This window comes from Canis lupus, chromosome 4 (genome assembly GCF_048164855.1).
Source record: "Canis lupus baileyi chromosome 4, mCanLup2.hap1, whole genome shotgun sequence".
Taxonomy (NCBI): Eukaryota; Metazoa; Chordata; class Mammalia; order Carnivora; family Canidae; genus Canis; species Canis lupus.
The window spans coordinates 21,852,235-21,867,530 of NC_132841.1; the positions used below are offsets into that span (position 1 = coordinate 21,852,235).

Here is a 15,296-nt window from a genome sequence, read left to right on the forward strand (position 1 = left end):
GAGGGAGGGGCAGAGAGAGAGGAAAAGAGAGAATTTTTTTTTTTTTTTTTTAAGATTTTATTTCTTCATGAGAGACAGAGAGAGGCAGAGACACGGGCAGAGGAAGAAGCAGGCTCCATGCAGGGAGCCTGATGTGGGACTGGATCCCAGGACCCCGGGATCATGACCTGAGCCAAAGGCAGAGGCTCAACACCGAGCCACCCAGAATCCCAGTAAAGAGAAAATCTTAGGGACGCCTGAGTGGCTTAGCTGTTGTTTCTGTTCAAAGCCATTGGAGACGCATCAAGTTCTTAGTGAACTCCCACTGTGGGCTCAGTGCTGTGCTGGAGGACAGGCATGAACACGGCCTCTGCCTGTGAAGAACTGGCAGAGAGTCTAGGGATCCCACTTCCATGCTCGCAATGTGCTTTAATAAGCTAGGAGGAGAGACAGGGCGACTAGGGAAGTAGACTTGAAGCTGGAATGCAGTGCAACGATGTCATCTGCCTCCACAGGGAAGGGGCAAGGAGACAGGTCAGGGGACAGTGGCCTCAGGTGCATGAGCGCAACAGCAAGGAGCCACAGGTCACCCTGGAACATCCACACTACTGCTCTCAGGTGGAGCCTTGCATGTCAGACTGGAAGAGGCCCTCCCAAGGCAACCAGGTCAAGCCCCTTATTTCCCAAGATTGGGAGTTGTACGTTGAAGGTGACCCAGCTGGTTAGCCTCTTGAGACCACCTGATGTGACTTGCCAGATGAAGGAGACCAGCTTGTCACTGTGGGAAGAGCCATGGGGCTTGGGATGGTGTCACATTCCCAGCCCTTTGCAAAGGGCCTGGCCCAAGGCGCTCAGAGACCTCAGGGAGGTCACTTGGCCTCCCTCGTTCCATGTTGCAAGTGCATTAAATGAGATGAATTACATAAAGTATATAGAACAGGGCCTGATATTTACTTAGCAAATACCAATTGGAGCTACTTATTTTTAAGATTTTTTTTTTTCGAGTAATCTTCTGTACCCACCATGGGGCTCAAACTCACAACCCTGAGATAGAGAGGCAGATGCTCTATCAATTAAGCCAGCCAGGCGCCCCACAAATGGGAGCTATTTTTGTTGCTGTGGTAGATGTTTGCTGATTATCTCATGCTGATTATATTACAACCTGCTGAGAACTCTTTCTCTGATTTATGATTAGAGTAGCGGTTTTCAAACATTGAGGAATGTTAGGATTACCCGGGGAGGGGAGAACTGGTTCAAAATTAGATTTCAGGGCCTAGCCATGCCCAATGTAATTCAGTAGGTATTATATGTATATACTACTGTTTTACATATATATAAGGCTATCTATCATCTATAATATGTATATTGTATTTACTTCTTTATTTTTTACAAATATCTCAGGTGATTCAGTGCTCGTGGTTCAAGGACCACCAGGAGAGAGGCTGCCTTGAGCCGGGAGCACTCTGCCACGAGCTGTGCTAAGCACTGTCCTTGGTGTTCTATTTCATTTGATTTTCTTAAAAAAAAAATTTTTTTTTAAATAAGTCACACATGCTTTTAGAAAAACAATTTAAAGAGTGCAGAATCTCATCAAGTGGAAGGAAACTCGCTGGACCCCACATCTTCCATGCTGTTCTCTACATTCCTACCTCCTGAGATAATCATTATTAGCTGTGGTTGGTTTTGCTTATTTCCAGAAATTGTGCCCATACAAGCATATCCGCGAATGTAGCTCTTTTCCCCCATGCTTACTTTGTAAAAAAAAAAAAAAAAAATACCAAGACGATCATAGGATAGAGCAGGGGTTGGCAAATGACTTCAGTAACATGTTGAATAGTAAATATTTTCGGCTTTGTGGGCCATATGGTCTCTGTCCCAACTACTAAAGTCTCCCTTGTAGCTTGAAGGCAGGCACAGCAATTTGCAAATGAATGGGTGTGGCTGTGTTCCAAAGCAGTTTTAGTTACCAGACCAGACTGGCAGCAGGCAGCAGGCGGGATTTGGCCCACCGGCCATAGTTGGCTGCTAGAGTACAAGGTTCTCTTATCACTTGTATATTTTGAATATCTTTTCCATATCAGCCCATGCAATGACTATTCTTTAACTGCTACATGGTACTGATAACATATTTAGCCACTTCTGAACTGGACAATTAGATGTTTTTCCAGGTTTTGCTGGACTAAACAAAGCCACCATACACTATGCACTTGGTTGACTATTCTTAGTCAACTGGAATGAATTCGCAGAGCAGAATTGCTGACTCAAAGGGTAAGTGTGAGTTTAAAATTTTGATGGAGACTGCCAAATTGATCTCAGGCTTCTTTTTAAATTCAGATTGCCACATAACCTTGTGATTCTTTCATTGCTTAATCTTACTTCTGATGAGTATTTTCTGTTAATTTAAAGGTTTTGTAATAACTAAAGGAAAGATTCCAAAGACTAGCAGAGGGAACAATGAACTATATGGTAGTGAACTCAAGTTCCTAATTCTTAAGTATTTGCCCACCACAAAGCAACTTGTATAGCATTATTGTCATTGTAAAAGCTAATTCCCTTCTGCCCAGACTCCCAGAAAGCAATAGGGGCAGCTCTTTCTAAATATAAGGAACATTCTGTGTAAAAGAACAGTTTAAGCCCTCACAGACCAAATATACTGATCAAATAGGACATAAGTGCCTTTATAGCTGTAGCACATGCAGGCTTAGGTTCTGTTTTTTTTTTTTTTTTTTTTTTTTTTTTTTTCCAGGCTTACGTTCTGATGGTGAAAATGAAATTTGAATTTCCAGTGGGAGTTCTTAATCAGACGCTTTACACAGCTGGGCCTGTTTCAGATTCCCTTATCTGGAAAAATGCATTGCTCACACTCACTGTTGTTGAGATTACAATTATGAACAACCAGCCTCCATCGAGTAAGCCTTTCTTACCACCCTGGCACTGTGGAAATCCTTCACCTACATTCCTTCCATCCTGTGATGGCTTCATGATCATCTTACAAATGGAAAAACTAAAGCTCAAATAGGTTAAGTAATTTAACCATGGTGATATAGTCAGATTTGACTTCTAAGTCCGTGGGAAAAAATTCAATCATTTGCTGCATTGAAAACTGTCAAAAACCTTGCTGACTGATTCCTAACTAGTGGGCCAATTCTTTTTTTTTTTTTTTTTTTTAAGATTTTATTTATTTATTCATGAGAGAGAGAGAGAGAGGCAGAGGCACAGGCAGAGGGAGAAGCAGGCTCCATGCAGGGAGCCTGACATGGGACTCGATCCTGGGTCTTCATGATCACGCCCTGGACCGCTGAGCCACCGGGACTGAACTGAGCCAATTCTTATGAAGTCTTGCACATTGTATAATCTTTCTTTCTATATATATTTTTGTTGTTTATTTATTCATGAGAGACACACAGAGAAACAGAGACACAGGCAGAAGGAGAAGAGGCAGGCTCTGTGCAGGAGCCCAACGCAGGACTCAATCCTGGAACTCCGGGATCACGTCCTGGGCCGAAGGCAGACGCTCAACCACTGAGCCACCCAGGTGTCCCTATACAATCTTTCATTACAAAATCTATTTCTCATCCTGACAAATAAATCACTTAAGAAATCACATAGGACCATGACTGAGACAACATTTAAAAATACACTTAAAAGGAAGTAAGAGAAATATTGCTAAAATCTGAATGCTGATGTTTCTGATTCGGGTCCAAACAAGATGGCATACATAGACCCATTTTTCCCTGCCCCTCATGGCTAAGCACAGCTTCAATCCTGGAAATGGCAAAAGAGACAATCAAAGGAAAACTCTGAAAGGTGGCAAAAAGGTGAGCTGGTTTGGGACCAGGACCAAAAAACAGCACAGTGGCAAGAGCACATGCATCCTACCACCCAACTAGAGAGTCTTTCTCAACTCTTGACCTAGTAAAATAGGCTCACTCCTCTCCTTTAGAGAATGGGAGTCTCTCTGGTCGGCATGATACCACTTGGCAAGGGTGGGAAGACTAGCCAGGAATAAGCCACCAGGGAGGTATTTTCCAGACTCCCTATTTCCACCAAGAGCCTCCTAGGTGGGTGGGCAGGCTGAGCCCAAGGGAGAAACCCAGCTATAGCAGGTAGACTAGTCCAGGAAGCCTCTTTATCCTTGTAGGCTAAATAAGACTCCTCCCCTACCCAGGGACACTTGCCCAGTAGGGTGGGTTGGGAGGATCAGTTGAGGGATCCAATGCCCTTCCTCCAGAGATACCCACCAGTGCCTTGAAGCAGCACCTGCAGGAACCAACAGAAGCCCCACAGCACCAGAAAAAACCAAGCACACCAGAGTTAACAGTCCGAAGCCACTGAAAATTAAACCACCATTGAAACCACAGTCCATAAAGTAGGCTGAGCCCCATGTGCTAGGCCTTGGTGGAGGATGACTGCTAAAATACAAAATTTACATAAAATTTACATAATAGACAACATGTCTAAGACACAACTAACCCATCATATCGTGAACGAAGAAAATCACAACTTGAGTGAAAAATGACAATGGACGCCAACACGGTAATGAATCTTGAAAAGGATTTTAAAGCAGCCATCTTAAAACTGCAATTAGACTGTCAATTAGAAACGCCCTTGAAGTAAGTTAAAAAATAGAAAATCTCAGCAAAGAAATAGAAGTTATAAAAAAGATCAGAATAGAAACCATAGAATTAAAAATACAGTAATATAACAGTTCCATAATAACAGAACACCTGCTGGCTAGGTTCACCATGAGCTTGGAGATGACAGGACAGGTTTCACAAACTCAAGGACAGAACACAACATAACTCATCCAGTCTGAAACAGAGAGAAAATAGTGGGAAAAACAAAACAAGAGCCTACAGACTCATGGACAGCAGCAAAAGATCCAACCCTTGTATCATTAGGGTCCCACAAAGAGAGGAAGAGTACAGTTGGGGCTGAAAGAGTATTTGAAGAAATACTGCTAAAAAATTCCCACATCTGGTGAAAGACACAAATTTACAGACCTAAGCTGAGCAAACACCAAACAGGATAAAAAGCAAAATAGCAGTAATTATCTTACATGTGAACTAGTACAGCCTTTTTGGAAAACAATCTTGCAGCTTCTTATGAAACTAAGCACGCATCCATCATTTCACCTAGCAATCACAGTGACAGGTGATGCTGACACACCGATGTGTCTGGGAATGTTCACAGCAGCTTTACATGTAATAGCCAAAAATTAGAGTAAGCCTACTATGGAATACTACTTAGCAATAAAAAGGGATGAATAAAAAGCTATGAACTATTGATACATGCAACAATTTAGAAGAATCTCCAGGGAATTATGCTGAGTGAAAAAAGCCAGTCCCACATGGCCACCCACTGTGTGGTACCATTTATACAGTATTCTTGAAATGACAAAATTGTAGAAATAGAGGACAGATTAGTGGTTGCCAAGGGTTAAGGATGAGGGTGGGGAGAACCTGTAAGAGGAAGGTGTGGTTGTAAAAGGACAAGACGAAGGTATGCTGTCAGAACTGTTCAATGTCTTGGGGCACCTGGGTGGCTCAGTGGTTAATCAGCTCAGGTCATGATCTCAGGGTCCTGGGATAGAGCCCTGCTCTCTGCTCAGCAGGGAGTCTGTATCTTCTCTTTCCCTCTGCCTCTACCCCCACTCATGTTCTCTCACACACTCTCTCTCAAATAAATAAAATGTTAAACAAAACAAAACAAACCTGTTCAGTGTCTTGTAGGATGCCAGAACATACATGGGAGATTCAGTTGTACAGAACAATATGCCATACAAACGAGCATAGGTAAAACTGGAAAATCTGAATAAGATCAGCAAACCGTATCAAAGCTAGTGTCCTAAGTGGTCATATTATACTATCGTTTTGCAAAATCAAAATCCTTCAAAATCTTTGGAGGAAATGGGAAGGTATAGAGAGACTCTCTTTCTTACAATTGCATGTGGATCCACAATCATCTCAAAAAATTTCAATTAAAAAATTTACTTAATACAGGACATTACATGAGTAACATCTTATTTACAAATGAGGAAACCTAAGCTGGGTAGTGGGTTAACTGACCTAAGATTACAGAGTTAAAAGCAGATGGGCTAGGATTGAAAATTCAGGTCTGTACATCTCCAAAAACCACGACCTTAATCACAAAGCTATTTGGAGTGGATATCTCAGAATACAACACAAATGACTTAAGAATCCAATTTGCTGATTCAAGAAGTAAAAAAGGTAACTATATCATTTCAAAAGGTGAGCAAAGTTTTGCTTTTCACTAATAGGACAGAAGTTTAAAAGCTTTTGCTTTATAATGAGATGCTAGGAATCAGTAGGAATATAGTATCAAGACTACTGTAAACATAAGGGATTTTAGTCTCAGGTTCCTAAAAGTCAGTTTTAGTCTAATAATTTTGAAATTAAATTATAAGATCATGGATAGAAAACAAACACCAAATAGCATGCATGCCTGTTTGGTAATGTCAGGCTTCAGATTAAAGTAAAAATATTATAAATGAAGTTTCAGCAAAATAATTTTATTTTCTAACACATGGTAAACATATACATCCAATATGCACTCATCTTGCACATTTATTCACAAATGACTTCCAAATTACAACTGCTTTGATATTGAAGAGTGTACTAACAGTTATCTTAGTTGAGATATGAAGAATGCTTTTAGATATATAACATCCTGAATATATTGGTCACAGCAGAATTTTGCTTTAGTTAGATTAGTTCTATGAATTTAAAGTTTTGAAAAGCTACTACTTTTGCATCTAATACTCCACATGAATAGGATGCAGGAATATCAAGCTTGTATTCCACAGAATATTCCTTAGTTTTTCTGGTGATGGAACCACTTATCCACTGCATTCAGAGAAAAGAAAACCAAATTAGAATCTCTATTAAGATTCAAAAATTTTTAAATAATAATAAAAAAATCAAAATACAGTCAAACTATAACAAAGAATACCATACTTGCTTTAACGTATCCTACCATGGATTACCTTAAAACAAACTTACACCTAAGTTTCACTGCAGCAAAAACAGTGTTTTGGGCTTTCTCACTCTTGATACTAATCAATATATATGTGATTCTCACCAGAAGACTCTTACAGAGAATTCTTTTTTTTTTTTTTTTTTTTTAATTTGAGAGTGAGCGAAGTGAGAGGGGTCCCGACAGAGTTGCCCCCTACAGAGAATTCTAAACCTCAAGGGAGAGAAAACTGCTTTCTGGGTGAAGCAGCTGGTGGCCTGATGGGAATCCAGAGCCCCACCTGCTCCAACATTCATAAGGCATCTACCTGAAACCCAGAGGGGAACAGTGGATCATAGTTTGGGAATTGCTGTGATGGGGGGTGGCGTGAAAGGTGGTGTTATAACCATCTTTCTTCCCACATACTTATGGAACTCTAAAAATGTTTCTTCCCCCCCTCCTTCTCTTTCTCTGTGGATGTGGTGTGTAATATGTATCTGTAGATAGATATAATTTTCCCACACATATACTGTTTAGTGTAATTTTACTAGAATATAGATCTTACCATCTGTTGGTACTGTGCAGGCAGATTCGCATGGTGGCGGTAACTAAAATAAAATATTAAAATATATTAGTCTAATTCCAGAAAACAAGTAAGCTAAAAAGAAAAGTATACCAATAAAAAAATTAGAAAGAATCTGAACAGAAGATAACTTTCCCAATTTTTAGGTCCTAAAAATAATTTATAACATATAGGAACAAGGCAAGGTTCATTCGACTACCAAAAACCAATTCAGGCCTCTTAGCTTTCAATTGCACAAGGGAGAATAAATAGAGATGTTGCTTGAAATAACTGATTGATGCTTATATAATGATTTTATATATACATACATATACATAGAAAGTAGACAGAGTATTCTCTTTCAAAAGTTATATTAACTAATGGTTTTTGTCTTCCAATTTTTCTTATTCATCTCAACTTTGTCAGAATTCATATATAAAGATAAATCTAAATATACAGGCTTCAATGTTTTTTCCTTGTACCATACCCCATTTACAAGGCAGTACAAAGTCAGACTTCATTTTCTTTTGTTTTCCTTATTGGATATCATAAATGAGAATAAGATTACCTCGTTCAGTCTTTTGGTTAATCTAAATCAAATAATTAAAAATAATACAAGCTAAAATTCTTTCTTTCATGAATAGTCGACTACCTTACAAGAAAGCCTTTTCTAGGATTATGAGCCACTCCTGCATGGTGCCTGAAACTTGGCCACTTTCTTAGTCCTTGCTATAACCAAGTCCAGTAAGTTCCCATTAATTCCTTTGGGAAAAAGGGCTTATGATAGGTACACAGGTATTTGGGTTAGTTAGTACATTCTGGAATCATTTTGATTGTTATAATTGTACTATTTTCCCATTTAGAATTGACTGGGGCCCTTCCCAGCCTCTCCCTTCAGTCCACGGTCTACTTGGGTCCGCTCATGGTTTGTGGTTTCAAGACCTCACACAATAACATGCATGCAGGAGGAACTCCAATATTTGTTGAGAGAAGTACTTTCTCTCCCCATTAGCATCATATTTTTTTAGCCACCAGGTATGCTCTCGTTCAAGGAAAAGTTTTACATACAGCATCCACAATAGCTTTGGCAGCATCAGGATCACACTTGAAGGGGCTCTCAGACACCGTAGTATTCATGCTATCAAACAAAACAGAAGTAGTCATGAGTCACAGTAACAAAGCTGGTCTCTTACTAGTTAAAAAACAGCAGGTTGAGATGGTAGACCAGATGAGATTCAAGTCAGGTTTTCCTGAATCTCAAGTTTACTCAAGGTATAGGACACAAAATCAGTATATACAAAAATCTGTTGCATTTTTCACACACAGTAATAAACAATCAGAAAGAGAAATTAAGAAAACAGTAACATTTACAGTTACAAAAAGAACAGAATATCTAGGAATAAATTTTTTAAAGTAATCTCTATGTCCAACATAGGGCGTGAACTCATAACCCCAAGATCTAGAGTTGCATGCTCTCCTGACTGAGCCAGCCAGGCATCCCAATTTAACCATGGAAAGAGCTGTACGCTGAAAACTATAAGACCTTAATAAAAAGAAATTGAGGAAAATACAAATAAATGGAAAGATAGTCCATGCTCATGGACTGGAAGAATTAATATGGTGAAAATATTTATACTACCCAAAGCAATTTACAGATGCAATGCAATCCCTACCAAAATTCAGTGGCATTTTTCACAGAAACAGGACAAACAATCCTAAGATTTATGTGGACCCACAAAAGACCCTGAATAGTCATAACAATTTTGAGAAATAAGAGCAGGGATCCCTGGGTGGCGCAGCGGTTTGGCGCCTGCCTTTGGCCCAGGGCGTGATCCTGGAGACCCGGGATCGAATCCCACATCGGGCTTCCGGTGCATGGAGCCTGCTTCTCCCTCTGCCTATGTCTCTGCCTCTCTCTTTCTCTCTCTGTGACTATCATAAATAAATAAAAATTAAAAAAAAAAAAAAAAGAGAAATAAGAGCAAAGCTGGAGGCATCACACTTCCTGATTTCATGCCACAGCGATCAGAGCAGTATGGTATTAGCATAAAAACAGATAAATAGATCAAAGGAACAGTATAGAAAGCCCAGAAATAAAATCCATTTGTATAAGGTCAATTTATTTACAAAAAAGGAGCCAAGAATATACAATGAGAAAACGGCAGCCTCTTCAACACATGGTGTTGGAAAAACTGGACAGCCACATGCAAAAGAATGAAACTGGACCGCCATCTTCTATCATACACAAATGCTAAGTCAAAATAGGTTAAAGACTTGAATGTAAGACCTGAAACCATAAAACTCCTAGAAGAAAACATAGGCAGTAAGCTCCTTGACATCAGTCTCGAGGATAAATTTTTGGATTTATCCAAAAAGCAAAGGTAAAAGCAAAAATCTGTAAGTTGGGAGCACTTCAAACTAAAAAGGCTTTGGCACAGCAAAGGGAACCATCAACAAAATTAAAATGCAACCTACTAAATGGGAGAAAATATTTGCAAAGCATATATCTGATGAGGGGTTAAGATCCAAAATATATAAAGAACCCAAACAACTCAATAGCAAACAAAATCTGATTAAAAAATGGGTAAGGGGATTGGATAGGAAATTTTCCAAAGAAGACATACAGATGACCAATAAATACAAAAAAACATGCTCAACATCACTCATCATCAGGGAAATGCAAATCAAAACCACAATGAGGTATCACCTCACACCTGTTAGAATGGCTGTCACAAACAAGGTAAGAAATAACAAGTGTTAGTAGGATGTAGAAAAAATGAAGCCCTTTTGCACTCTTGGAGGAAATGCAAACTGGAGCAGCCACTATGGAAAACAGTATGAAGAGTTCTCAAAAAATTAAAAATAGAACTACCCTATGATCCAATAATTCCACTTCGAGTATTTGTCTGAAGAAAGCAAAAACACTAAATGGAAAACCTCATGTTCCGTAGCAGGATTTACAACAAGACACGGAAACAACCTAAAGGTCCTCCGATGAATGAACAGATAAAGAAAATGTAGTATATACACACACAATAAGAGAGAATGAGATCTTGCCATTTGTGACAACATAGATGGAACTTGAAGGCATTATGCTAAATGAAATAAGTCATACAAAAAAATAAATACCATATAATCTCACTTATATGTGGAATCTAAAAAAAACAAAAAACAACAACAACAAAAAAAAAACACCGAAGTTCATGGATATAGAGAACATATTGGTGGTTACCTGAGGTGAGGTGAAGGGTGAGCAAAATGGGTGAAGGGGGTCAAAGTTGCCAAAGATCAGTTATGACTAAGTCATGGGTATGTAACTATAGTGACTATAGTTAATAATACCATATCGCATATTTGAAAGTAGCTAGGACAGTGGATCTTGAAAGTTCTTATATCAAGAAAAAAAAATGTTGTAACTATGTACGGTGATGGATGTTAACTGGACTTACCATGATCATTTTGTAATAAGTACAAATCGACTCATTACACTGTATACCTGAAACTAACAAAATGTTATGTCAATTACATCCCAATGAAAAATAATTTTTTTTCAAAGTTGAAGATGGTAGACCAGATGAAAGTCAAGTTTGATTTAGTTGAAAGCTTTCTCCACCTATATTATATATTCTATTTATTTTGCCAAGGCATAGTTATTCTTGTTGCCACTTTTATTCAAGCACCCAAAACAAGTTCAAATTTAGAAATGCCCTGTAATGACTGAATGCCCTGTAATTCTCACTGAAATAACTAGAAATGCAAAATAAAATGAGAAACATATCCTTCCTAATTAGACAAAAACAAAAAATATATCAGTTCCTATCAGTGCTAGTGAAAGATCTGAGATAAACTGTCCTAGTGGGAGCAACACCTGGTTCCCAGAGAAATATTTCTGGAAAATACTCTGATAAACTGTATCCATGTGCTTTGATAGAAAAGTTTCACCTCTTAGAATTCAGAGATTTAAACAATGATCTAGGGATGCCTGGGTGGCTCAGCAGTTGAGCGTGCCTGCCTGTGGCTCAAGGCGTGATCCTGGAGTCCCAGGATCAAGTCCCACATCGGGCTCCCTTCATGGAGCCTGCTTCTCTCTCTGCCTTCCTCTGTGTCTCTCATGAATAAATAAATAAAATCTTGGGATCCCTGGGTGGCGCAGTGGTTTAGCGCCTGCCTTTGGCCCAGGGCGCGATCCTGGAGACCCGGGATCGAATCCCACGTCGGGCTCCCGGTGCATGGAGCCTGCTTCTCCCTCTGCCTGTGTCTCTGCCTTTCTCTCTCTCTCTCTGTGACTATCATAAATAAATAAAAATTAAAAAAATAAATAAATAAATAAATAAATAAATAAAATCTTAAATTAAAAAAAAAAAAAGAAAGAAAGAAAGAAAGAAAGAAAAAGAAAATGCAGACAATCATAAAATGAAAGCCTTCCTTCCTCTCCTCTCCAGATGACTGTCTTCAAAGGCAATTTATAGTTCTTATTTCCCCCAGAAAAAAAAAATTTAGATATAAATACAGATGCTGGCATGTGGGTGGGTGGGTGTTTATCTTGCATAAATGGGATCCTATTAAATATACTACTAGGAACTTTGCTTTTCTCCCTTAACATATTTTGGATATCATTCCATATCAACATATATAGAGATTTTTGAATGTGCTAATTACTATTCTATTACATAGATGTACATAACCATTATATTACATAACATTTTGTTATTATAAATGACACCATCTTATACATGGATCTTGGTGAACTATGGATATATTCCTAGCAGTGGTGGTATGAAGAAATACATGCAATTTTATTTTTTTACTTTACTTTGTTTTATATTTTAAAGATTTTATTTTTTATTTATTCATGATAGACACACAGAGTGAGAGAGAGAGGCAGAGACACAGGCAGAGGGAGAAGCAGGCTCCATGCAGGGAGCCCGACGTGGGACTCGTTCCTGGGACTCCAGGATCACGCCCTGGGCTGAAGGCAGGCGCTAAACCGCTGAGCCACCCAGGGATCCCATACATGAAATTTTAATTTCTGGGCTGGATCCTGTCAAATTGCCCTTTACAAAGATATACCCATCTATAGCTTAGCAGCTACATATGTATGTTCTTGGTATCCCTAGCTATCATCTTTTTTTTTTTTTTAATTTTTGCAAGTCTAATGGGTGATACCATTATCTTGCTGAATTGCATTTTATTTTATTTTCCAAGATTTTATTTATTTATTTTATTTGACAGAGAGAGAGTGAGCAAGAAAGAGAACATGAGCAAGGGCAGAGGGAGAGGGAGAAGCACATCCTCACTGAGCAGGGAGCCCGATGCAGGGCTTAACCTCAGGACCCTAAGATCATGACCTGAGCTGAAGACAGACAATCAGCTGGGCCACCCAGATGCCCCTGAATTGCTTTTTAAATTATGAGTCAGACTGTATACCTTCTTCTATGTAAACTTCCTTCTCTTACCTTTTTTCTCTATCGAGCTGTTAGTCTTTCTTACCAACTTGAACAAGCTATTTAGCCCTTTGTTGTGTTTTGTTCAAATAAAAAAATACAACTGGGAAAAACTGTCTCTTGATACATAAAAATATCCGTATCTTGTATGGATTTTGAGTTTGTGCTCTGTTTTGAAAGGCCTTCTCTGCTATAAGCTAATAAAGAAATTCAATTATACTTTTTCGAGAATCTTTTCACATCAAAATTTATGTGTCTGGAATTGAATATTGATGTAAGTCAAGGGCTGCAAACTCAAGTACTAACAGACCGCACCCTGTTAACATAAAAGGGGGGAAAAGCTAAATGTAAGAAAAGGTGCTGAACTGCTTCTGAGGGGCACTCAGGGAGCCACCTGCCCAGTTACAGCACCTTTGAGACACAAAATGAAACAGCCAGGGGCACCTGGGTGGCTCAGTCAGTGAAGCAACTGCCTTCAGCTCAAGTCATAATCTCAGGGTTGGGCCAGGCCTTCATCAGGCTCCTGATTCTCCCTCTCCCTCTGACCCTCCTCCTCATTTGTGCTGTCTCTCTCTCAAATAAATAAATACAATATTAAAAAAAGAAAAAAAAAAGAAAAAAAGAAAAAGAAACAGGCAGCACATGGTGGCAGATGCCACTATGCATCTCTGATAAAAGGATATAGGAGGGCAGCCCCGGTGGCTCAGCGGTTTAGCGTGGCCTTCGGCCCAGGGCCTGATCCTGGAGACCCGGGATGGAGTCCCACATCAGGCTCCCTGCATGGAGCCTGTTTTTCCCTCTGCCTGTGTCTCTGCCTCTCTCTCTCTCTCTCTCTCTCTCTCTGTCTCTCATGAATAAATAAAATCTCAAGAAAAAAAAAAAGAGTATATGAGCAAGATCGAGATCTAGCCTGTCTTCTTAAACAGCCAGAGGTCCAAAACCCTCCACCTGTAATACTTTGTTATAAACTAAATTCCTCTACCTCTGTGGGTCTACCAAACTCTAAAGGACTGAGTGATCTGACTTTCTTCTTCAACATCAAACTTTCAGGAAAACAATATTACTAAACAGGACAAAGATAACTCCACCCCACCACCACTACCTCATTTTACCCCCCAGAATTTTCCTCGCTATTTTCACATGCAAATTTCTTCTAATGAAACGGAAATGTTATTTACAAACATAGCTTCCTTTTCATTCAACAGATTTTATATTCTTCAATAGTCTTAAAGTTTTCTTCTTCTGGGTCCTACCGATGTCTTGTTTATACCGTGGTTATGTTTTATTTCTTAAATACTATATTCTGTATGGGGCCTTTTCCTCCACTATAGTTTCTGTTACCATTTGTATAGAAAGCTATCAAAATACACATATATTCATTTTGTAGTTGGTCACCTTGCTGAATTCTTTACTTTTCCTATTGTTTTCTGGGTACAAAATCATATACCTGTGACAGTTTGCTCCTCCTTTTCCAATATTCCTGCATCAAAACACATCATTTCCCTTATATACTTCACTGACTACTATTTCAAGAACATTAGTTAAGTGGTGATAATGGGCATTCTCTTGTCAATCTTTACATACCCAAGAGGAAGTATATGATCCTGACCATGGTTTGGGGGCCAGACAGGCTTGGATGTGAGTCCTAACTCTAAAACACTTATCAGGGAAGGACATTGGTTAAGTTTATTTTCCCTGCTACATACTTGGCAAATATTCAACTGCTCACCAAATATTAGCTATTATTATAAGCAGTAGTAAATTTTGTGTACGTGGTAGATACTGGTTTTAGCTGCAGCGCATCTTACATATTTATATCAGAAAAACTTTGCACTCAACATTGTTTTACTCACTACATTCGGAGCACCCCGATATGAGGAAGCCTTTCGATACCCTCATGAAGCTCTGATCTCACTCTCCCTTTATGGTTTTAGTTTGTACTTGTTCAGAGAGTATCTTACGAGTACTTTTCAGTTGCTTACATATCTACCTTCCTACTCACTTTAGCACTGAATGACAAAACCAGTTATCTCTGTTCTAAGGGAATGTAATGATACAGTGTGCTTATGTCATTAAAACCTTTGGAGCAAGCTGATGTGCTTGTTGTGTTAAACATGCAGAGAAGAGTTACTACTTACCAACTGATTCCCTTTCCATCGATTTTCTTCGTCACTAATGCTCTCCAATGGTCATGAGTGCTTTTAATAATATCCATTGCAAAATCCTGTAATTTGAAGAGATATGCCTTACAACGACAGATAAGTGTTCTTTCCTTGTTAGCAGTTTCCCAAAGCCTGATAACTCTGTCTTTTCTGAATTCACTTCCTCATGTCAAA

At 39.1% G+C, this 15,296-nt stretch overlaps 1 protein-coding gene across 1 annotated transcript in view; it reads right to left on the bottom strand.

Annotated features, from left to right (window-relative positions):
- Positions 1 to 6,490: 6,490 nt before the first annotated feature.
- The window catches only part of PPA1 (inorganic pyrophosphatase 1), a 36,244-nt gene continuing 27,438 nt past the window's right edge, over positions 6,491 to 15,296 (bottom strand). The window contains exons 8-11 of the mRNA XM_072823431.1: positions 15,099 to 15,184; positions 8,585 to 8,654; positions 7,520 to 7,562; positions 6,491 to 6,845 (exon numbers count right to left, since the gene is read on the bottom strand). Coding sequence (XP_072679532.1) covers positions 6,814 to 6,845; positions 7,520 to 7,562; positions 8,585 to 8,654; positions 15,099 to 15,184 — 231 coding nt within the window. The 3' untranslated portion in view covers positions 6,491 to 6,813. The remainder of the gene's footprint in view (positions 6,846 to 7,519; positions 7,563 to 8,584; positions 8,655 to 15,098; positions 15,185 to 15,296) is intronic.